Raw genomic sequence first — 24,904 nt, forward strand, 5'->3', positions numbered from 1 at the left:
TCATAGTCTGTCAAAAATTACTTGTGGAGAAAAATTAGTCCGGTTATGTTTTACCTATCAGGCCTTATTTTTTGAAAATACAAGTGATAACTTTTTACATAGGTGAAAGACATGAACTGTATAGAACTGATAGGAGACACCTTTTGCTTGCAACCAAAATTCTTCTTTGCTATGTACTTAATTTGATAATTTCCTTTTCATAGGTGCTAGAAAAAAACAGGTTTTTTGGTGTAATTTATTACCATTAGCAAAAACGTAGAACTGTAAATTTTTGCTTTTTTGGTCAACTTTATTTTCTGGCAGGCCATGTCATCCTGCAAAATGCCTTTTATTCCCTTTATAATATTTTCACTGACAAGTTCAGCTCTTGGATACTTGAGCAAGCTTTGGATGGGAATTATGCCTGTAAAGGTCAGTAGCTGCTGATAATTTTCATGGTGGTGTTATCTAAAGCACCTTATTGGTTCTGGGTCTAGAGATTTGTATAAAGCTTGTTTACCTTGTATAGGTTTAAAACATTTTCCAGTTTACTGCAGGGAAACCTGTAGTGAGGCTTTGCTCTACAGGGTAACCTCAACCACTTCTTGCTGCAGATGTTTTTATTTTCCAGAAGTTCTTTTTTTGCTCCTTTTTATTGTTAAGGAATTTTATTGCAGCAAGGCAGTGTGCTGTTACTGATTGACGTTGAGATGACATCAGAACGTCACCTCTCATTTTTAGAGTTCTTACAGAAGTAACAGAATGCAAATGGAAATTACAGCTGCTCAGGATGGGAGCATAGCACAGCAAGGTGTCTGTGGACAGTGTGTGATTCACTGGATTTGTAATATTATTTTCCCTTCTGATTTTGAGCGGGTGATTAAAAATCAAAGTGCTCCAGTTGAAAAACAGCTATGTCTGATTTACTTCACAGAACTTACTTGCAAAATATTTTGAATTCTCCTAAGAGAAAGCGAAGGTTATTAGCATGCTGAAGCCCAAATATTGCTTTACTAAATTTGAATAAAACAGTATGAAAATGCAAGAATAACTTGGTCTCATTGACCTCTCATTTTCTTAGTTCTGTGATAGTTTTTCTTTTTTGCATGTGAATAGCAGCAAGGTATGTTTTAATAATGTTTTCTTCTGAGACTTTGAGTGTGTGTAGTGTCTTAGGTCATTTGGAAAAACAGTACAACTCTTCCAGCATTTCTCTAAAAGTACATTTCTCTACTAACAAATCTTTGTTGCTCTCTCACAAGTAATTTATGTATCATGTCTCACGATGCCAATGGTTTTTAACAATCTGCTTTATTTCATGTAATTTTAAAAACCCTGCCTGTTGTCAGACATATAAAACAAGTATACAGTTTTAATTCTTGTATATTTAATGGAAATTGAAGACACATTCTCGGGTTGTTATGCAAAAATTAAAATAGAAACTTTTCTCTACATGGTCAGTCTGCGCATGCATTGGGGAGGACATAGTGGTAGGAGCAATAAATAATTTTGAGATAAATTGGGAGGACACGGAATACTTACCCATTTTAAGTCACATCTTGAGTCAACCAAAGAAACAGTGCTTAGGATGGAGAAACGTAATGGAAATTTGTAGACACATGATTTGGCCAGGGATGGGCAGGCTTTGAGTTGTTAGATTTAGCCTGCAGTCCTTGTTCAATGGCTGTGAGGAGCTGCAGGTATTTCAGCTTACACAGGCCCTGTTCATTCAGCAGGGTTGACTGGCAGAGCACAAGGGGAGGAAGCTCCAAGGAAACTCCGTTTTCTACAATGGGGACTGAAATGCTCAGAAGGAGAGGACCTCCAATTGCTAAATCTTCTAATTGTGAGTTTGGGCGTGAGCATACATAGTGTGTATTTTGTTTGTATATATTGTTTGACTTCTCCCTTTTTTTGAAGAAGAATTTTTTACGTGGGTAATGGTTGAGCAGGATTGAATGCTGACCTCTGCTGGCATTGAATTTATAAGCAAACTGTAATCTAGGGACACTTTTAAAAAAAAGAAAATGACCTTGGAAATGATCAGGAGTAAAACCTGCTGGCCTTTGTGCAGCGGCCCAGACAAAAGAGTGGTTCTGTCCTTTGAGACTCTCCTGCCACTGGCCTGTTCAGGTAGGTAGAGCCAAACAAAATATTTTGTTCATGGACACGTCTTATATGCTGTTTACTGTTCAAATTCTACTTTGAATTTAGACTTCTGTTTCTTAAACTATATCCCTACAACCTTCGAATCATCCACAGATTATCTTTATAGATGAATTAATTCAATTTCATTACACAGAATTTATGTTTACAGCTCTCTTATAAAGTAGCACAGTTGTATTGCTTCCACTTAGCAGAATTTAGAGGCAGCAATGCTGAAAGTGTGCTTTGGGTGCCTGAGCAGACATGCCTCTTTGCCTGGTTTTTCAAAGAGGTGGTCAGCATTTTGGTGGAGAGCTTTGCTGCACATTGGAGGGACATCCACCTGCAGCTGGTGAGGTCACAGCGTGCCTGGGAAGCAGATCCAGAGTTTGTTCGTCTTACAGACAGAAAAAGGAGGAGCAGCACGACCTACCTGCTTGGTGTGGTGACCTCCTGAGTGTCACAGGGGCTGTGTGGCCAAAGTTCCAGTGTCCCTCTGTCAGCTGGCTGCGTTTCTCAGTTACTGGCCTGGATGTTGCCATTTCCAGTGTTACTTTGGGAAAGAAAGCTGGAATGGAGGTGATGCATTGTTCCTGAGGGTTTGCTGGAGGAGCCAAGCTGAGCACAAAGGCAGTGGAGTGATGCCACTGAAGGGGACAGGTCCAGGGTCCCTGCTCTCCCCTGTGTCACCACCTCCTTTCTGGGGTTTTGTGTTGCTGAAATGGCTCCTGAGGTATTAGAAAGTCTTTTTCCCAGCCCCGCGACTGAAGAAGAAGTTGAGATTCCTCAGCTCTGCTTTTCAAGGTTGTTTATTTTCTCTTTTCTGTTACATTCTTTCTCTGACCCACTGAGGTCTGCCCAGCAGGTTGGTTTGTGGCACAGTCCCTGCCCTTGGGGTGGTGTTGGCTTTTTATACTAAGAACTGCATGTACTTTATTTACAATAATTTTCCAGTACCTATCACCTATGTTAGACAGTCTGTCTCTACTCTAAACCAATCCAAAAGTGCCACCACCACAGCAGAAGATGGAGGACAAGAAGGAGAAAGACAGGACATGCCCAGATTCCTCCATCTTGCCTCTTGAACCCCCATTCTAAAACCCCAAAATTCTACTTTTCCACCCTGTGACAAATTCACTATCATTCTATTCAAACCCTTGTGGCCTGTAACTCGTCACACAAGGTTGGTAATTGTTTCCATGGGCTAAAATCAAAGGCACAGGTGTTTGTGACTCTGTGCCAAGGTCTCTGAGCCCCCTGCCAGGGTCCTCCTGGGCAACCAGAGGAATGTCCTGGGTCCCAACACTCCCTGAGCTCCTGTCCCTCCCTGTCCTCTGCACATCAGTTGAACACACTCCCATGCCAGAAAAAAAATGCAGCTTTTTCTCTGTCTCTCTTTTTTTGGGCCATGTTGCTGAGTTTAATTGGCTTGTGAAAGTACACAGTAAACACCTGTGCTGAGAGAAATTAACTGCAAAAGGGAAAACACACAGGAGAAAATAATGCCTAATTACTCCTACGCCTACCACTTCCCATCTTGTGCGACTTGGTAGTCCAACTGATCGGTGTAGTTCCAATCTTAGGTAAGTTGTCCCTCTTTGTCTTTGCTGTGAGAAGGTGACATGTGCCTGTTCTGAGTTACAGATTTTTCACCTGCTAAAACCTCATGTTAAATACTGGGATTTGTAGGTTCTAGTGTAGTTCTGGAGGAAACGTGCTTTAATTTAAAAATATTTCTTAATTGCAATATTCATGCTCATTTTAACCCTCAAGAGCCTTACCTCTTCCTCCAATTCCTTCCAGGCCTAAAATAAAACTCTCAAGTTCTTGGATCAGATGAGAATAATTAACACATCCTTTTCCAGGATCCTGCACTTGCAGCTTTGGCATCAGAGCCTGGCACAGAAGTTTTACTTGGAAATCTTAACAAGTTTTTGGAGGTCTGTGTGAATATCAATAGAAGAATTTTTCACCTAGGATTATCTTCCTGTTTTCACTGCCAAACTTGAAAATCCCAATACTGTTTAGTGCAATGGTAGAATTGTTCAAATTCAAAAATCTAACCACAGGGTTGTTTTTCTTCCCCAAAACAAGGAGATGGCTGAAGACATTTTTTGTCACTCTTTGCCACCCCCTTCCATCAGCTTCCAACTTCTAACACAGAAAATATTTCAGCCTTCAACTGTTCAAATCAGCCAGGACTCTTAAGTGACAGAAAACAGGATTTTTGATGGTGGATATTTTTATTAATAGTAAATAATGCTACTTGAGCATCTTAAAAAAAAAACCAAACCAGATTTAGAATGTGCTTCTTCAGCCTCAAACTGTACAAAGCATTATTTGTACTTTGATTTTTTGAGATGTTGATCTGAAATGGAGTTAAAACAGTGCTCCTGAAAGTCTCCCTTTCAAAAAGCCTACTTGAGCACTTGTGTCATTATCTGCTTTTGGTCATCTAAATTTAAAACAAGACTTTTGCTAAGAAGGTCAGTGTAAGTACTTTCCTTTTGATCTTGCATCCTTGTGGGTGCCCGGGTAGTTGTGTAGGAAAGTTTTCCTGAATGAGTCAGTGCACTGAGTCATAGCATGAAGCCTGTAGTGCTGCAGACTAACTAATTGGTAACAGTCTCAAATGTAATTAAAGCACAGTTGTCAGCTCTGGGTTACTGACTGCCATCCCACTGAAGTATTTTGGTTTTAGCAACTTGGATTAATTGTTCTTTGCTGTTAAAGTTTGTGTGGTGTAAGGTGTTTCTGTTGAATAGCCCTGTTGTTGCCATTATCTTTTACTATCCTCTCTGATTTTTATAGTATTCAGTTTGGATTTTTTTCTCTGTTAGGTCACATATTCAGTAATTATGCTTTTTACCATGCCTGTGCACTTACAGATGTTTAGAATCCTTTGAGGACCTTTTAGACTTTAAGTCATTAAGAACTGTCCTATTAGTACTGATTGATGTTTCTTCACTATTCCTAAACTCTTTAAAGCATCATTCAAGGCCTTTTAAAACTCAAACTTAAAAAATAAATATATTTTTTGTGTTGTCTTGCCAATTACGTTTTCAGTGTTGGTAATTTTCACGTTTGGTGTTCATCTTGTGTTGTGCCCTGGTTTATAATAATAAATGGGGTTTTTTTGTCCATGTGTGAGCCCACCATCCCCAGGTAATGAGCAGTGTTTTCCAGTAGCATTTGAGCCTTTCTTTCTCCTGTTCTTCAGTTCCTTTGTGTGTGTGTGGTTTTTACCACCATGCAGCTTGAGGCAAAGGGCTGGATGGGGCACATGGGACAACAGGACATGTCTTGAAGCTGTTTCGTTAAGGAAAATAAAACTACCTTAAAGCATTGGGAGGAAAGCAAGGTTTGATTTTTAATATATATATATTTTTTTTTTTTTTTTTTTGGTTTGGTCATTTGCATTATTAGAGAAAACAAACCTTGCAGGCTTTGTGCAAGACTCCTGCTTGTCCCCACTGAGAGCAGAGGAGTGAGAACATGAATGGCTGGTTGCAGCTGAGTTTCTTATTTCTAGAAGCTATTGAGACAATAATTTTGATCTGTAAGAAAGGCTGTAGACTTCCATATGTGATGAATGCTGAAGCTGGGATGGTGAACAAAGGCCTCTCTAGAGATTGGAGGGAGGTGGAAGATTCTTTGATGATAAATTCTTTTTCCCTTGAACAGTTTTTCTTCTCACTGCAGCTCTTTAGATGGAAGGACACTGCTGAGTCACAGGAACATCAGTGCCACAGCACTGGTTCACATCAGGAGTGCACCTGGCCAAGTGTCCAGTTCCTGGCACTCCAAAATTCCATTGCTGCAGCTGCTGATGGAAGCCTGAGAAAAGGGGAAGGGAGAGAATGATTATTTTCTATTCCTGGTGCTACCTTCACCTGACAACAGTCATGGAAGGACTCCCTTGCAGGGGGAAGGCTGGGGGTTGTACTTGTATAATATCATTTGTGGGCACAGAGTTTGTGATGATTGGGCGTGGGGCTGAGTACATAAAAAGCAAGTATTTGAAGTATTTTAATTATTTAAATTTCTTTTAATGCTTTAATAGATTGCAGGTCTGCACAGTGTGGGTTTGGTGTTGGTTAATTACTAGTGCACTCACTAGAATGAAGTTGTAGGAATTGAGTTTGTGGTGGTTGGGAGTGGGGCTGTGGCTGATCCCCAGTTGTCTCCAGCTGTGCAGGACAGGTGAATGCTGTTGAAGGTGAGGAGCCAGGGGCTGCCCAGGGGTGCTGAGCAATCACACAGGGAGCAGAGGGCACGCAGGGGCAGGGCATCAACAGGAGGGCATAAAAGGCTGGGCTGAAGAACCAAGCGCAGCCACTTGCAGCCTCCTGAAGAGGTGAGGTGTTACTCTGCATGGACTGACCCTTGCAGCCTCCTGAAAAGGTAAGGTGTTTATTTTTATGAGTTGAAGCTTTCTGAAGTTTTCTGGTGTGCATTGTGGCCCTCTTGACTGTGACATGTGCTGGGACAGTCACTGGCACTGTGGTTTTTTTCTACTTCCATCTCTCTACAGAGTGTGTTACGTACTGGACTTCTCTCCACATTATTCATGGTTTCAATATTTGCATGAAAGGCACTTTTTTATTTGTTCTAACTTGATGCTTGATAATATCATCAAGTTCCCTGAGCTCTTTTATTTTGAGATAAGTGAATCATACCATCTGCTGCAGCTGTATAAAAACAATTTTAATAGTCCTCAACAGAAAACTGCTGGAGCCTTTGGATGTTTTATTGGAGAAGAGAGATGTGTCCTAAGGGAATTCTTTTCCACATTTCCTACTTTCTTGTCCTCATCTAAGCCTGGTTTTATATAAAGCAGCAGTGATGGAAGGTGTTCTGCTCTCTCCTGAAATGATCAGTTGGCTCTGAAATTTGTTCTTTGAATGTGATCTTATTGTTTTTCTGGACTGGAGATTTCCCTCATACCAACCTTCTCCTAGGAGTGTGAGCCTTACTGGTGCAGTTCTTTTTCAGCCTCCCTCCTTTCTAAATTATTTCCTTCTTCCTGCATTTTTCCTTTGTTATCTTTATCTTGGTTTTATCTGGTTTTGCTCCTTTTCTAACAGGTTTTTATGTTTCCCTAATTTAGTTTTATTCTCTGTTAAAGTGTTTAGTATTTTGATTTTGCATGTTAGCTACATTTTAAAAACTAAATTTTTGAGTAGTTTTAGGGCTGTAACTCTGTCATGTAGGTATTAGTTCTATTTCATCAGTTGTGAAGAAGCTTAGATGTTTTGAATATGGTCACCAAAATCATATTTGTCTGAGAGACTAGCAATAGAATTAATTCTTGAAGAGTAAAATGCAGCATATTTCAAAGCATCTTTTTCAATTTGAAAGACAGCAGTAAAGATTTAAAGCAAAGCATTCACCTGAGAAGAATAAAGCTCTATTTGGAAGTGTTCTGTTTCTAGGTAAAATCAGATAAGTTTAGCTGAAATGGAAGAGTTTGGTTTTTTTTTTTTTTTTTCTTGCTCTGTGTAGGAGATTTAAGAGAAGATTGCTGTGGTGGAAAGTTGTAGCTTGGATTTTGAATTTAATAATTTGGGAACTGTTGCATTGTGGTTCGTACAGTAGTACAAGCTACAGCAGTACTTTTGGTGATAAAGTTGATTAATGTGTAAAATATTACTCATGTAATCCTGGTAATAGAGTTAAAAGTGGTGATAATAATCTATTTGTTCTCATCCCATTTCTCACACACCATTAGCACATATATTTTTTGGGTTTTAGCACTTCAAAATTCTTTGGATTAGGCAGAATTTGCTTGGCAGAATCAGTCTGCTGTAAGCTGGAGTACTGGAGATAAAGAAACAAGATTCCTCACCTGTTAATGGGATTTTTGTATCTCAGTACAAAAGTCTGGAAAATCTCACCAGTAGTGGGATTGTCATTTGCTTTAGGTGGAGTAACTTTTCAGGAGTGTTTATGTACACTAATTAACAAACAATGTTCTTTGAATTGTGTGGGACAATGCTTTCTTCATAACACCACCAAATTAATGCTGATGATGTACTTAGTAGAACACTTGAGTGTTCAGAGGTTGTGTTCTGTGTACAGGGACACATTGCATGTCACAGCCAGTGGTTTTGCCTTGCTGTGGTCAATGGATTGCTTTTACAAATTTACAAATGTTGCACAAAATTTCTAGTGGGTTACTTTGTTCTTCCAGGCAGGAAGGGAAAAAATTTAAATCACTAAGTGGCATCAGCAGCACCAGTCTTGGAAGTATTTGTTAGTCTTTTATCTGCTGGTGGAGAGAATAATTAGAGACTCAAGACTTCATTTCAGCAAAGGTTATAAAAAATTCTGTCTTGTTGACCTGGCTCTGAGTGGGCACGAATAAGTGCTCAGAACCTGGCATTTGGAAAATCCAGAAAATAAATTTTAACACCTACTAGGGCATGAAACAATTAAGGTACCAGCTTTAGAATAGTTTCAAATACTGTAATAGTTAAAATAATTTATCAAGCAGTCCATTAAGTACACTTGGAAACGTATTCTCAGTCCTATGTTTTTTATGGTTCTGTAAAGCATTTTCCTATACAGTTTAGGAATGTCATTATTTTTGCTCAGCAAGTCAGGTTGCTAGTTTTCTGTTTGAGTAGTATATTAAAATATATCCATGCTGAAAGCCAAAGAGTGGAATTCAAGGGCCAAGTTATCAAAAACAACAACGACATTGAAAGAAAAACAAGAAAAGCAATAATGGTGCTGGGTTTTGCATTAAGGCATTAAACCTTTCCATACAGAGATTTTTAGGGTGATGACATGTATTTAGAGTAGACATGACTATTCTTGAGTGGTTCCACTCATGGAAGGGAGGTGGAAGACAACTCAGCTGGGTCAGCAGCACCTCTGGTGTGCCCTCATTTGTGTGGTGCTGGTATAGGCAGAGTGCCTGGGTACACCCACCTGCATGAGGATGTTGTGTGTTCAGAACAGAAGAGTGCTCCCATCTTAAAATAAGCTTAATAACATAAGAAATTATGTGAAGTTCAATAGGAAGAAAATGTATCCCACTAAGATAAACTCTTAAACCTGTGTCCTGTTGGAGCTGTTGAATGTCTAACATGGATTGGAGCACACTTGGTGGCTCAGGTTCTGCTTGTTGACGAGATGATTTAAAACTATAATTATTTAATTATTCTCTTCTTGTGTAACTAACTTTTGGATGAAAATACAGGGTAAAGCTAACAGTTACAAAACTCACAGGCCCATCTATCTGTGCATGTTGATTCCAAGGTAGTTAAATCAACACGTTTAATTGCTTTGTGCTGAAGGATGCAACTGCTTATCTGTAATTGCATGGAATTGATACTGTTATCTGCATGGTCTTCCCTACTCTGTCATATTCATTTGCTTGATCTTGAGTTAGATAACAGGTTTGTTTGAAAAGAACTGCATCCTCTGTGTGTGCAGATCATAAAGCAAGTTGGTTTTGCTAGTGATAATTCCTTTGGTCTCTAATAAAGGATCATGGCATACAAGCATCACCATAAAAAACTGTGTAAACCAACTTGTTTGCAGGCAATGAATACCAGACAAAGGGGAGCAAGCAAGTTTACTGCATTTATACTCTTCTTGTGGTAAAAGCTGTCTTATTTTCTGTGTGTTTCCTAGGGATTTTTAGAGCAGTTTTTTACAGTAGGGTGTTCAGTGTCATTGGGCTCGTTTGTTGAGTTTTGCAGCACTGCTGTGTTAGAACCAGCTGATTAAAATACTGCCTCTATCTAATCTGTGTAATTAGATGTAATCCTTGTTTCAGCCACTGGGAACCAACAGGTGTGAGCCAAAGCAGCTCCTCCTTGTGCAGCATGCTGCCACAGGCAGTGCTCTGTTGGTAAACAAAGAGTGTTATCAGAGAGTGGAGTTTGCTCAGCTTTTGGTTCATGATAGCATCTCACTGTCACATGGAAACAACCCATTAGCTCAACAGCTTCAGCCCAAGGTGTGATTTAATATGTTCTTAATCCACTTCTTTATGCTTTCTGTAACTCACAGCTGAATATCTTGTTTTTTTAGAAAATAAATCCTCCACTCCAAAAATTTGCTTGATTTCGTCATGCCATTGCATTCTGGGATTTGCACCATGGCATTCTGTATTGAAGTGCACAGCTGGTGGAATTGAGGATGTTTTTGCCTTAAAATGGAAGCAAAGGGACCCTTGTTCAGATGGCAGATTGTGCATGCCTGTGGTTTTTTTTTTTTTTTCCCACTGGCTTACATCAACATTTTAAAGATATTTTATTGCTATAATTGCATTCTGCTGAGACTTTTTATGCCACTATTGAACCACCTGGGCAATTTCCACAAGAGGCTGGGAATTCCTGGTCTTGGATTTTATGCTCTGAAGGGCCAAGTAATCAATAGATCACTTCTCTAATCAATAGATTATATGAAAACAAATATAAATATGAATATACTATATAGATTATACTGCACAGTTCTACAAGGTTTGTATTCTCAGTATTTTTGTCAGGGGTGATTGACAGTTTTTGTTTTGATTGCTGTATTAATGTAATAAAGGGTATAAAAGCACATTATAAGTCCTGCTGTTCTCACTAGGAGTTGGAACTCGTGTTTGTGGTAGGAAATTAATCTGGTTTTAATTGCGTGTGAGCCTGAAGTATGTTCCTTTTTGTAAAGCTGATCTCACATAAATATAAATCAGTAACTGCCTGTTCTTTAATTATGTATTAGTGTATAGTATTTGCATGCTGGATGAGAATATGAGCATCTCCAGTTACAGTGTGTTGGAGGTCATTAAATCTTCCCTGTTGGATGAAGTTTGGTAGCACTGCATTTCTAAATAATGAAAAATGAGCTGTGCTGCCACTTGTTTTAGAGAGTGACTGTGTTCAGCTATAGTTAGTTACCTTATCAGTAAGGTTATAGGGTTTTTTTTACAATATGGTAAACAATTGCTGTAAAATATACTATAGAATTGCAAAAAATATAAGGTTGTTGTAAATTATTTTGAGATATTTTAATGCAAAATAAAGTAAAGCCTTTGAAAATATTTGTCGGTATTTCATAAATATATGGCTGAATTCTACCATAGTGCAAAAATATTCTATGAATTTTTGGAAAAGAGAACTAATGTAACCTGTATTCTTCCATGAGTTACAGAGAACGAAAATAAGTGGAGAGAGAAAAGAATTCATTGAGTTGATTTTTGGAAAAACACTTAAACTTATTGCATGAAATATGTTAAAATCAAATTGCAAATTATTCCCAAATTCCTGCCTTTTGACTTTCTCTTGGAGAAGAATAATGTATTTGAAATTTATTTGAAAATATGCTGAGGTTTTTTGTTCTGTGTTTTTTATGGGATTTTTTTTAATAGCCATTACTTAATCAGTAGGGAATGTTAAGTGAAATAATATTACTAAGAGAGAACTGTTTAGAATGTTTGGATGAGTAGATTTTTTTGATGTTGAAGGGCAAATTACTCTTAACAGCAACTTTGAGTCATAGTATAATTGAATTGGCAACTTTGTACAAGTTATGATCTTGGATTTACACTTCAGCCCAAGATGAACAGTAAAAATACATAATTTTTCAAGCAGAATGTGTTCTTCTGGAGAGGCCCGTGGGTGAGGGTTGGGATTTTTTTGTGTGTTTGTGATTTTCTTTTTTAATTGGTTGGAGCTTTATTACGCTGTTACATTTCAAATAAATTGAAAATTGTGAGAAGAACTAATAATGATGATTAAAATAATAAATAAATAATAAAGTTATTTTTATAGTCATTATTTAGAATAAAGGTAATTTTTAGCTATTGGCAGGAGAATATTTGTGAGGTTCCTACACACTGTGAGGTTTTAAGGATGCTGGCCTGATCAGAGCTGTAAGCTGAGTCCAGCCATGAACTTGAGTTGACAGAAAAAAGACTCCACGTGTCTTTCAGAGGAAAAGTGATCCCACTTCCATTAGTCTCTCTCCCATGGATTGTTTGTTCCCATAATAAGGTGTCCCAAAGCCAACACTGAGCCCTGTGTAACTGAGCTGCTGCCAGTGACTTTACCTGGCTGTGACTTTGCACTGCCTCTGCAATTAATAGCTTTGGGGTTTTTTGGTTTGGAAGTGTTCACTTACCTAGGTTTTGAAATAATTGCTTTTTATTTTATTTTTATTCATACATAAATATGTTCACAGCGACCTAGGGGAGTGGTTCAAATTTCCTTTTGTGCCAAGTTCTTTTATTTGCTGCACACACTGACCATTAAAGTTTGTTCAGAAATAATTGTGAGCAACTTAAAATGCAAAATGATGCCTGAAATAGAATCTATGTGAGGAGATTTGGAATGGTTCGCTTTCTATCTCTGACAGAATTGTACCTTACAGTTATTATACAATTAAAATTTAGCTTCCTGTTGGTTATTACAATTTTCTGGACTTGTTCAGAGCATATGCTAGGAAAAGACAGTCCCAATTTTTTTTTCTTTTTTGTTTCTGGTATATTTGGCCATGATCTGTCCAAACTGCTCCAAGACATGTGGCTTCAAAAGTGATGAGCTGCAGAACCAAGATTTTCTGCGTGTATCTCATATAATAATTTTAGACTCACGTGTTTTGCTGTGCTTTCAAAAACTGATAGTGACATTTCTTTGAAAAAGCTCACAGTCCATATAAGAAAGAAGATGAAATGGTGACTCTGATTTAGTGGGAAACGATGGACAGAATTATGTGTAGTGCACATATAGTGCTGTAAGAAATGCACATGTTGAATATGTGGTAAAGGTTTAGAATTTTTTTTTTCTTTAATGTGCGAAACTTGATTGTTCAATTGCTGTTTTCAGCATATCTAAACAATACTTTTGACATGTGTGCCATGTCAGAGAGCTCCAGCTTCAATAATATATTATATATATATATATCTATTATATACTATATTATATATATTACATAATATATATAATATATATAATACATTATATTTTAAATATATTATATATATAATGCTGACATATATGTGTGTGTATATATACACTGACATATTTTATATATTTATATATATATATATATATATATATATTTATATATCTATAATCAGCAGTTTGTGGAAATCTGGATTGTAGCTTTGAGTTGTGCATGCCTTGGAGGTGACCTGGAGAAAAAGGACAGGAGAAATGTAGTGTTCATTTTGTTGGTGAACAACTTCAGCAGCAAATGAGGTTTAGATCAGCTATTAGGGTGAAAATACATAAACATGATACTTTTGCTTTCTTTTAAAACACTTTGCTACAGAACAAGTTTTTTTTTCCTTTCATTAATTTCTCATGAAAATGTCTGAATTAGAGCATTGCATCCTCTGAGAATGTATTTTCTGTTAATTAAAACGCATTTTCTGCTGCCAGACATTGCCCCTTGAGCACTTGGCACGTCCCTATGTACATCCTGCATAACCATTCAAATGAGCCTTCAGCCCTCCCTGGGCAGAGGAGGTTAATACTGGCCCCATTGAATTGATCCCATTGAATTCATCCTAGGATGAATTCAAATTGAATTTATATTATTGATTTAACCATATGTTGAATTCAAATTTAACTCATGCTATTGAATTCATCCTGTAGTGAATTCAAATTTAATTCATCCCATTGAATTCATCCTATGATGAATTCATCCTATTGAATTCATCCTGTTGAACCTGTGTGCTCGTGCCCCAAAGCTCAGAAGTTCAGTGTGCTGGCCCCTGCTTGGCTTGACGGCCATAAAGACCCCATTTCTGCTCTTCCGGGGCTTTTGGAGTTGTGAATTTGGGGTTTTGGTGGTTGTGAATTAATTTGGACAAAATGGTTTTGTCTGCTTTTTCTTTGTTGATATAGAAATATGGAATATATGTTGGGTTTTTTTTTTTTTCCAATCCTGTAAAAAGTGGAAAGAATGCCATTTTTAACACAAATATGTTCTGCAAGTTTCTTGAAAATATACTGATTTTGTAATTGTATCATCACATGGTACTTAAAATTACTGAACATGGTGATTTTAGTGTTTGTTGGTAAGCATGTCCTGAATAGAACTCTCTTTCTATATCGGCTCCTTGTGCATTTCAAATAGCATTAAAAAAGGGAATAATCATATTTTTCTGTTCCTAGAATTGTCATGTAGGATGTTGCCGCATGCAGTGACATGGGAAATTTTTTTCTGAAAAAAAATTTGGGTTCTCTGTCCACTTGGGCAATTATATTAAAATGAAAGCACTTCAATATCTCCATAGATTCCTGCTTTTTAAGGTGCATCGTGGTCAATCCAGAGTGGTTTGATGATGTAATAAAGAAGTGGAATTAAAGAAAAACCTCAGAAATATACAAATCCTTTTGGCCATCTCCCAAAGAATAGCTGTTAGAAAGGCCTGAATGAAATGTTAGTGACTGAATTTGGGTGAAAATTATGGATTTCAAAGCAACAGACCTTCTGTTCCTATCTGCTGCCATATAGACCTGATGTGTTTTAGGATGAAAAATCATTGCTCATCCACTGGAGCTGAAATTGGTCTTGAATTTGGAAGAAAAGAGGTTGAAGTTTGGATGTATTTTTCCTTACTCTTAGAAGGAAAAGAGTATAGATTTCATTTGTCCTTCAGGTTAATTTTCTCTCTGTGTTTATTGAAGCTATAGGTTCAGTGAGGTTGGTCTTGACAAAGGCCAGCACTAAACATTAATTCTCAATTTTGAGCTTTGCAGAAGGAAAATAAAATCCTGAGGGACTGAGAAGAGATTGCCTTTTCTCACAGTGGACTTTAAATATGTGCCCAAACAATAGTCTGTGTACTTTATTCAAGAAACACTGACAACAGTAACTATTTTTACCATGTCTCTATTCATACCTTTGCAGTGATTAGTTGTGAAAGATGTAATAATAAAAGGATAAAGCAGATCAACTATTTCTTGGGAAAAAAAAATCACTGTTAGAAAAAGTTCCTATAGAATTTGTTGTCAATGCTCCCCACTTCAATTCAGCTCATTCTGCCTGGTGTATATTAAATAGTTGAGTACCTTAAAATAGTATGCTGTAGAAAACCCAAGGTGTTGAACAAGAGGTCAGATGTCTTTTATTGCACTTAGAGTTGATATTTGGAAAATAAAGCAGAGTGGAAAACAAGTTGTGTTGTGACAATGACCAATTTCTGTTGTGAATACCAAGGAAATCCAGACAGCGAGTTTCGAGAACATGACTCATCGTAGGAACATCAGAAAAATGAAGCAGCAAAAAGCATCTTGCAACGTGTTGATTGTTTTGTTTATATTGCTTTTCTGCTCTCAGGATTTTTTTTCCACAAAGAGATGGAATAGATACAAATAAAATAAGAACAAAAACTTTAATACAGACCAACAGTGGCTGGCAATGCAGTAATAAATACTTATTGTTAGCCTTAACAAACATCCTTTTACTTTGACCTTCTTTGCATTTTCAAGCAAACACCAGCTCTCATTTCAAGTATGAAAAATTTATTATTGTGAAAAATGTTGGCTTGTCATCCCACTGAGAAAGATCAGTAAAATCAGAGAGGAGCACTGTGATCTAGCTTTGATTGGCTTGGAATACACTGGTTGATGGTGGCTTTAATATTACAGAAATACTACAGAACCTATTTCTCTCATCGTGTTTTTGTGCACTCTCCTGTGTTAGACTACTCAGTGTAATAATAATAATAATACTCCCAGAAAAAAGATTGTTACTTCGACATTTGCGTGAATGCCAATTGCATGAAAGTCTCCATTTCATTTCTCTTTCTTCAGGCTGCAGTTTCCAGGTATTTCCTTTTCTTCTAGGGAGCTGAAATGTTAGGCAGCATAGCTTGGATGCTGGCTAGCTGTTGTTTAGTTTTTCCTTCGTAGTATGTTTTAAATAAATCAGTACTCTGGTTGTGGGTGTTTTTTACAATCCTGCAAAAAGTGGTAAGAGTGCCATTTTCAAAACAAATATGTTCTGCAAGTTTCTTGAAAATATACTAATTTTATCATTGATACAACTGAAACTATACTCATTTCGTCATTGGTACAACTGAAAATATTCTTATTTCATCATTGCTAAAACTGAAACTATACTAATTTCATCATTGCTAACACTGAAAATATACTCATTTCAACATTGATACAACTGAAAATATATTCATTTCATTGATACAACTGAAACTATACTTATTTCATCATTGATACAACTGAAACTATACTCATTTCATCATTGATAAAACTGAAATATACTATTTTCATCATTGCTAAAACTGAAACTATACTTATTTCATCATTGCTAAAACTGAAACTATACTAATTTTATCATTTTTGTTCTTTGTGACTCTTCTGGGAGATGAAAAATGAGTGGTGGGGTGCTGGGGCTGTTTTCTCAGCTGTTGCAGCACGGTTTGTGGCTGTATTTATTTTCTCCCAGAACTAAGTTCTGGGTTTCTAGTTTGTGATATTTTTCAGATAAATCTGGTTTCTGGTTTCTTCAATTGTGCAGCCCAGTTCTGGATGGAAATCCTCCATTAGGCATGGATCACTGTTAAATTAAAATGTTCTCTATGGCATTGATGTGGTACTGCCTAAGGGTGGGATTCTTGCAAGCTAATTTTTCTTCTGCTCATATTTTAAACATGGCATTCATGTTGTTGGATGATTCTTATGAGCATTTAAGTTGGGAGGAGTACTGCAAAATGCTTTACTCACTGTGCTCGAATGGCTGCCGTTCAATGAAATGTTTCTTTTAGGCAAGAAGGGGACAAGTGCCAACAGCAGGAGCTTCAGAGGGCAGTAATTGTGGGGCTGTCCCTTGTGGTTGTGTATTAAACCATTGGAGGAAGGATCAGCATTTTCTGGGAAAGTTCTTTCGAGACTGATTTTTATTTATTTTATTTTTTTATCAGAGAAAGAACTTGGAGGTAAAATGGTTTAGGTGATTACACTTGCTGAAGGCGCCCAAGATGGTCACTGTCAATATGGATTTTTAATTTTTATTTAATCAAAAAAGTGGATAAACAGGACTGGGGATTGAATAATATAAACAGAATTAAATAACCAAATTAAATAATTAATATAATTAAATAAATTTAATTAATGGAACTAAATAAATTCTATTAATATAATTAAATAAATTCTATTAATAGAATTAGTATAATAAATTCTGTTAATAGAATTAGTAGTATTAAATGCATTCAGTTAACAGAATTAATTAATAGAATTAATAGAACTAAATACATTCTGTTAATAGAATTAAATAGTAACGCAGTGCAAGGTCACTTTTTGGGCAATAACAGCCTTTCTGGTTTTAGAAGAAATTAATTCTGTGTATTGGAAAGAGCCATGGAAAATGCCTTATGTGTGCTTGCTTATCACAATGTGTTAATGATCTTTATCAGGATGTATTAATGATCTTTATCACAATGTATTAATGAGCCAGAGAGGTTGCCTGGACAAAAAGAGGAATGGCAGGAGTTTGTCCCACGGGATGGGGAGAGAGAGGCTGCTCATGGGACACTGATGCCCAGGACAGGAGGTTGTTTGCCATGTCCTGTATCCTAACTCAGCATGTCTCAGGGGGTTTGTACAATTTGCCACAATCTTTTGGAGATACTGTCCAATATGTCAGAGTCCTCTTTCCGACAATGTCAGGGTTGTCAGAGGAAGAAAAAACACTTTTTGGAAGATCATCTGGTGGAATGCTTGAAGTAATTAGGGGGAAATGAAGTCATACATATAAAGGATCAAATTACTTAAAAAAGAATATAAAGTTCTTGCCTTTAAAACATAAAGAAAGAAGAGAGTGGAAAATACTGGAATTGTGAGCTTTTAAAAACCAGCATTATGATGTTTCAATTTATGTGTCACGTTTGAGTCTCAATTTTGTGGAAGTTCTGCAATCTCATTTTGTTACACAGCAAAGAAAAAATAATCACAAAGTCACAAAAGCTGTCAAGTGTTGTGGAGTAAACTTTATCACATGTGGAACATAATCATTACAGGAATTCCAAATCAGCCATAGTAAAATGAAATGCTTAAAAGGTCTTTATTATGAGAGCTTTTCTGTACCAAGTCTTGTATACCAAAATGGTGAGCCCCAACTCTTTGTGTCTCTCTAACTGTAGTAGAGCTAGCTGGAAAATGAAAGCTGTGAAATTTTAGTTTGTTGCTCTCTGTGTGTCATGAAAGAGCCAAATGCTTTCTAAAACCTGCAGTCACAAACTGATTATGAAATTCCCATGGGGACCCTGATGGGACTATCATAACTTAACAATGGAATGGTGAGTCACTGCAGGAGAAATTCATGTAATAATCTTTCCCAGTATTTATAGGACCAGGAGGATAAAATGTCATTTAATTTCATTTGATTAAAAACTAGTAGGCAAGAGAGAAAGAGGAAGGAAAAAAATGATGCATCTTTTATTTCAGGCGTGAAAGATAGAAGGAATATGTAAGAAGCATATTATGGAGCAGGATATTACAGTGATTAATTTCTAATCTGACCAATGCTCCAAAATGGTCATGTTAATACCATAATCATTCTATTTGATAACTTAGGGTGATAGTTTTGGTTTTGGTTTTTTTGTTGGTTTTTTTTTTCAGATCCTAGATGCAGAGTGTAGCTTTTGAGTGGAACAGCTGGATTATGAGGAGGTGGATTGTGGAGGGATAGAATGTAAGAAAATAAAGATAGTGCAGAAGGTAGTCTTACACCTGAGGAGTTGCAGCTGTACTAATTACCAAAGATTAGGAACAAGCCTGCCCTTAACAGGCCACAGCTGTGTCCAGTGAGGATGAGTGCTATGAAAGAGTGGGGTAGCTGGGTGAGAAGGGAGCTGTAGTTTCCTGGTTGTGCTGTGAAGGGAGTTGGAGTCAGTGCTGTGAGGAGTTGCCCATGAGAAATCACCAAGGAGGTATGGAACTTTTGCAATAGGATGACAGCAGTGGATGTGGATTAAATCTGGTGCTCTCAGGTTAAAGACCATGGCCGGTGTTGCTTAAAGGTTTGGGGTGGTGCGTGTTGGTTCTTCCAGAAAGGGGAATTCAGTGAGTTTGTGTTCATTCACAGCTTGGGTTCTTCACTGAAGCTTCCCAGTGCTGTCACAATGCTGGGAGTTTGTCACTGTGCCATGGCACAACCGCCCCATCCTCTCTCTTCTCCACCTTGCAATGCCAATGTTTATTTTGGTTTATCTTCAACATGTGCTGTGTGGTCTGTTAAAAAGCAGGGTGTGTAAAGGGCTTGTCAACCTTAAAGTGTATCAAATTGAAAATGAATTAAAGCAGAAGCAGATGTCTGTGAGGAAAGGTAAGACTGTTAAACAAAATATAAGTGTTCTTGAATGAGCTAGAACATTGTGGGAATCCATAAAATCAGAGGTTTTTGGGGAAAGCTGCAAAAGGCAGGCCTCAGAGACAGCAGAACTCTGATTGGAGCTAAGCAGCAGCCATGAGATTGGTCAGCAGAAAAATTATGTAAGGAGAAAAGCAAAGAGAAAAGCAAGGACAAATAGAACGATGGTCTGTGTATTAATGCTTGTCTAGAAAAGCTCCCCAAGCTGCAGAAAAGTTGATCTTAGAAGGTATTAGGAAGTTTGAAGCTTAATAATGGCGCTCTGTGCATTGTGTTTTAAGGCTTACAAGCAGGTATTGTGTTTGAAATAAGCAAGCAGTGTTTAACCAAAGGCACGTGTGCTTATAGTGGTTGGATAGAACTACTGTCAATGTGCTTTTGCTTTGTGTGGTTGGTCAAAAAACTTCTAAAGTGAGTTGTAGCATTAAGTTCTTGCTCTGCTGCCTGGGATGTGAGCTGCTGGCATCTTCCCATTGTCATAACCATGGAATGAGAGTGATGCTGGAAAATAAAGCAGCTCAAGGCACGTTCACAGCAGTGCTGTCCTGTTTGTAAACATCTTCAAAAATTCATCTGGAAATAAAAATCTCTGTGTTACGTGTTGCTTAAAAAGCAAAATTGTCTGGAAGCTTGGCCAAAAAGGTCCCTAATTTATTTTTTCATGTTCTGCTGTTCAAACCTGATGGAACCAAGGACTTTGTAGGAGTGGTGGTGAAAGAAGCATCACATTTGTTCAGTACTTCGTAGAGATGACAAAAGAAGAGTCAGATGTTTAGAAGACAAACAGGCATGCAAGAAATAAATGAGTAGTTAAACATATTAGTGGGAAAAGACTATTTTCTGGAAAGTCAATTTGCTAGTGAGTTTAAGGTGGAATAAAATTATTATTTCAATGTATTTTATTTTAAAGATAGAAGTAGGTCTTCTGACACTTCGTATCCCTTCCATGACTCTTCCTGCCAACACTGTAGGTCTGTTTTAGGAAATGTTGATTTTTTTTTCAAAGTTTTCATCCTAGTTTTGTACATATGATAAAGAACAAGAGCATTTGTTTGTTTTTTTTTAAAGAAAAGAAAACAACCAAACCCAGCTATGAAGATGTGACTCATGCTGATGAAACTTTTTTTTTTTTCCAAGAGGAATTATGATGTAGTTTAGGTTGGTTTTGATTGTAATGTGTTGCTGCACAATAAGTGTAATCCTAAATGACACTTGGGACTGCTGTGATTAAGTTTTTGAGTGCATTTCTGAGTGGGTTAATCTTATGCAAAAAAAAAAAAAAAACTGGTTTTAATTTTCTGTTGCTCCTCCACATATTTCTAAAGGGATTTTCTAAATGGATTTCCCTACAGAACTAGAATATAAAAGCTAGAGGTTTATTGCTTATGTACATTAGTTCTGGTAAGGATTAAATGGAAATAACTTGAGTGGAAATCAAAGCATAACATATATACCCTGGAAATTTTAAAAGTAATTTAGGAGAATTTGTATTTTAGATATTTAGCTACTTTGGATTTTTATTTTAGTTTATTTTTAGGATTCTTATTTTAGTTTTCTAAAATGCATGTTCATTTTTACAATTCGCTAAGCTAAATGCAGAGTGAAAAATTACATTCTTATATTCATTTTCATTGAAGGAAGATAATAAAGTAGCTAATTAGTTTAATATCCCACTCAATAGCCAGTGTTGCATTTTTATGAGTGTAGTAGAAGTAACAGTACAATGCAAAGAAAACCCAGAGTGATGGGAGTCTTTAATAAGAAAGCTTCTCTGAATCTTACAGGTAGGTGAGAACTTATAGAGAATATGCTTGGAGTTTTTAGCATATGCAAGTATATTTAAAATTTAGCTAAATTCTTATGTTCAGTTGAGTTAAAGAAACAACCACATTTTTTAACTGCATCAGTTTTGTGTTTATAAATTGGTTTCAAGGAGTATGCTTTTGGTTTTGGCAGAAGATAAATCAGAATGCTTAAATAGATTGTTTAGAATGGATGATGTGTTCTCTGCAACACAGATTTGTCTTACAGATACTGTTTACAAAAAATTATGGGTCAGTGCTTTATTTCTTCATATGAGTGATGCAACTTAATATTGAGTGATCACCCACTTCATTAAGTTTGTAAAATATTGTAGGAAATTTTTGCTTCTAGAACATAAGCTTAGCAAATGTGATAGTATAGCATGAAGAAATTGTGTTAAATAATTGTTTCAGGCACAGTAGAGTTAGATTATTAGTCTCATAAGTGTCTTATTTATTTTTTGGGGAGGGGAATTTGATATAGAAGTCTTTGTTTTCTAAAAAATGGTTCTGGATATTTGGATCTTCATTGCCTTTGATTTTCTGTTCTTGTCCAATGGAGTTTGTGATTGAACCTTAGTTGTTCTTCATTGCCTTTGATTTTCTGTTCTTGTCCAATGGAGTTTGTGATTGAACCTTAGTTCTTCTTCATTGCCTTTAAATTTCTGTTCTTATCCAAAGGAATTTTTGGTTGAATCTTAGTTCTTTCAAGAGTTAGATTGAAAAAAAATTCACTTAAAAAAATGCTTTTACCCTTGGGCCCTATAATTTGTGAGAATAAGTTCAGTTCATATCAATTTCTGCAGAATATGATTGTAACTGGTAACTGTAACTGTTTCACATAAAAAAAATCATCTGAGAAGTGGGAAAAAATCCCCATGCAAATATTAATATTCAAGTATATGGAGAATTTGTTTTTCAGGTCTAGCTTGAGTTTCCCTCAACAACAGAGGTCAGTTCAATCAGGGCTGAGAGAAAAGATTTATGGCAATACCAAGGTGCAGAGAGGCAGTGACATTTGTACTTTGGTTTAGATACAATGTCACAAAAACAATAACAATCCTTTTATTTTCTTCTTGCTAGTATGTATTCCCTAGACAAAAGAATTCCAGTAAGAGGTTTGGGGGTATTTTTGTTGTTGTGTTTTTGGGGTTTTTTTTGGTATTTTTTTGGGAGGGGCGGTTTTTTGGTTTAGTTTGTTTTGGTTTTGTTGGGTTTGGTTTTTTTTTTGGTGCTTTTGTTTGTCTGTGGGTGCTTGGTTTTCTTTTTTGTTTTTAGTTTTGTTACGGTGAGAGATTATTTTTTGCAGAATTGCAATGATGTCAGAATACAAGAAACAATTCCAGAAAGGCAACGGTGTGTTTTCCTCTAGTACACGAGGGCGATTTTGAAACTTAAGTTCTGCACCATCCATCAGTTTGTCAGTGCTCTGAGGTGAAAGTGTTTGTGTTTTCCCTCCCCAGTGTTTCCTGGATATGACATTTGGAGCTGGAGGTCACACAGCAGCTCTCCTGGAGAGAGCCAGAGACATCACAGTGTATGCCCTGGACAGGGACCCCACAGCTCACAGCATGGCTCAGCAGCTGGCAGCAGCCTACCCGTGAGTTATCTCCTCCTGTCCTATAAAAATGGCTGGGATAAGGCTGGTACTTGGGTGTTTTAGCAGTAATTTAATATATTTTTATATATTATAATATAAAATAACATGTGATAGAAAAGATAATATAATATGCAATACAGTATATTATATAATATAATTATAATATATTATATATTACACAATATAATATATTGTATATTACATGTTATATTACATGTTATATTACATGTTATATTACATGTTATATTACATGTTATATTACATGTTATATTACATGTTATATTACATGTTATATTACATGTTATATTACATGTTATGTTATTATATATATATTATATTATACAGGCATAATATATATAATATATAAAGTATATATTATATATTTTATATAATAAAATATATATTATATATAATATATTATATATATTATATATTTATATTATAACTGTATATAATATATAATACAATATATTATATCATAACACAACACATAACACAACATAATTTTATAATATAATTATATTAGAAAATATAATATATATGTATATTATTTTATATGTTATATAATAAAATATAGTAGATAAAATATTATATATAGTATCATATATATTATATATAAAATATATATTATATATTTTATATATTTTATAGTTTTAATGTCTTGTTGTGGAATAGTGTTCTGTGCTCTCTGCACCCTGTTGAATAGGAGATGATCCAAATCAATTTGTTTGTGAGAGCATGAAGCTGCTTCTTGGGGTTTTGGAGTTCAAGGTGTGTTTTGTGGGTTTCATTTTAAGCAAGCATCAAGTAGCTGATTTTATATTTAAAAGGGGGTTTTAAAAAGATTCATGTGTTCTGTTTGCCTTGAGATGGTTCTGATTGCAAATAGCACAAAAACATATGTTGGTGGTATGAATTTCACAAAAATGATGGAATAATAGGTCTTAAAATAATTAGGTCATTTAAATATGGATTATGAATATTTTAATTTTAAAAACCTCAAAATAATTGTAATTCAGTATTGGGTTTGCTAAGTATTTTGCCACTGGCTTGAGAAACTACTGAACAATTTAATAAGTAGTTTCTGTGTATAGCTTTGCAATTTCTGTGTATAGCTTATGCTTCAATTTTCTTTTTAAATACGAGTGCTGAATTTGCTAAATGAACAATTGCTAAGTGCAAATTTTCACATCTTTTTTAGTTATGCAAAGTTATAGCTCCTTTTTTTAATTCAGGAAAGAACCCAGTCAGAACATCAGTGCATTGGTGCAAAAGTGTGCAATATATGGAGTTGAATGTGAGCTTTTCAGAAAGTGACATTTTCAGATCTGAAAAAATGTGTAGATACAAAATCAAATAATGCGAAATAGTCAAGACTTGAGAAATTTAGGTGAGGTAGTAAGGAGAGAATACTCACTGTCAGGTTGAAAACGTTATTTCAAAATGAGCTTTAAAATGAAGAAAAGCAAATATTTCCAGTGAGAAGAGATCTGGAAGAGGCAGATGAAAAACCACCTGGTTCTTCAGTCATGTTTCCCACAAAAAGAGGAGTTCTGGGGCAGCAGTAATATTTAAGCCACGCAGAAGGTGTTCCTCAGCTTTTCTAAGATAAAGGGCTAAACTATGCATTCCTTTCAAGTGTGTTGGACAGAGACCCCGTGGGAGAAATGCAGGCATGTGCTAGGACAGCATAGCTTATTTTCTAGCCATCTTGCTCTCTAAGACCACTTGCATCTATTTCTCCAAATTTTCAGTTCTCTCTGGGCTGAAGTGACATGCAGTGTATACTTACAAATTTGTGGAATGCCTCTCCCCTCCGTTATTTCTCCAGAGAATGCTCTTTTTGACAGAATGCTGTGGAGAGTATTGTTGCCTCAGGGGTCTGTGCTGGGGCCAGTTCTGTTTAATGTTTTTACTGATGACATGGATGAGGGTTTAGAGTCTTTCATTAGCAAATTTGCAGATGACACTAAGCTGGGAACATGCGTTGATCTGTTAGAGGGACGGAGGGCTTTGCAGAGGGACTTGGAACTGTTGGATG

The 24,904-nt window shown here is 36.3% G+C and overlaps 1 protein-coding gene across 2 annotated transcripts in view; it reads left to right on the forward strand.

The window, feature by feature from the left end:
• Positions 1–24,904, forward strand: part of METTL15 (methyltransferase 15, mitochondrial 12S rRNA N4-cytidine) — an 84,598-nt gene that overhangs the window by 9,558 nt on the left and 50,136 nt on the right. Inside the window, exons 1-2 of one of the 2 annotated variants that reach the window (XR_009274848.1) lie at positions 18,948–19,021; positions 22,727–22,863. Coding sequence is in view for 1 of the 2 variants with exons in the window: in XM_058807520.1 (XP_058663503.1) it covers positions 22,727–22,863 (137 nt within the window). In the remaining variant the exon portion in view is untranslated. Of the gene's footprint in view, positions 1–18,947; positions 19,022–22,726; positions 22,864–24,904 lie in introns of those variants that run through there. The other variant, XM_058807520.1, reaches the window with a different exon arrangement.

The sequence above is a fragment of the Ammospiza caudacuta genome, chromosome 6 (assembly GCF_027887145.1).
Source record: "Ammospiza caudacuta isolate bAmmCau1 chromosome 6, bAmmCau1.pri, whole genome shotgun sequence".
In the NCBI taxonomy this organism is placed as follows: domain Eukaryota; kingdom Metazoa; phylum Chordata; class Aves; order Passeriformes; family Passerellidae; genus Ammospiza; species Ammospiza caudacuta.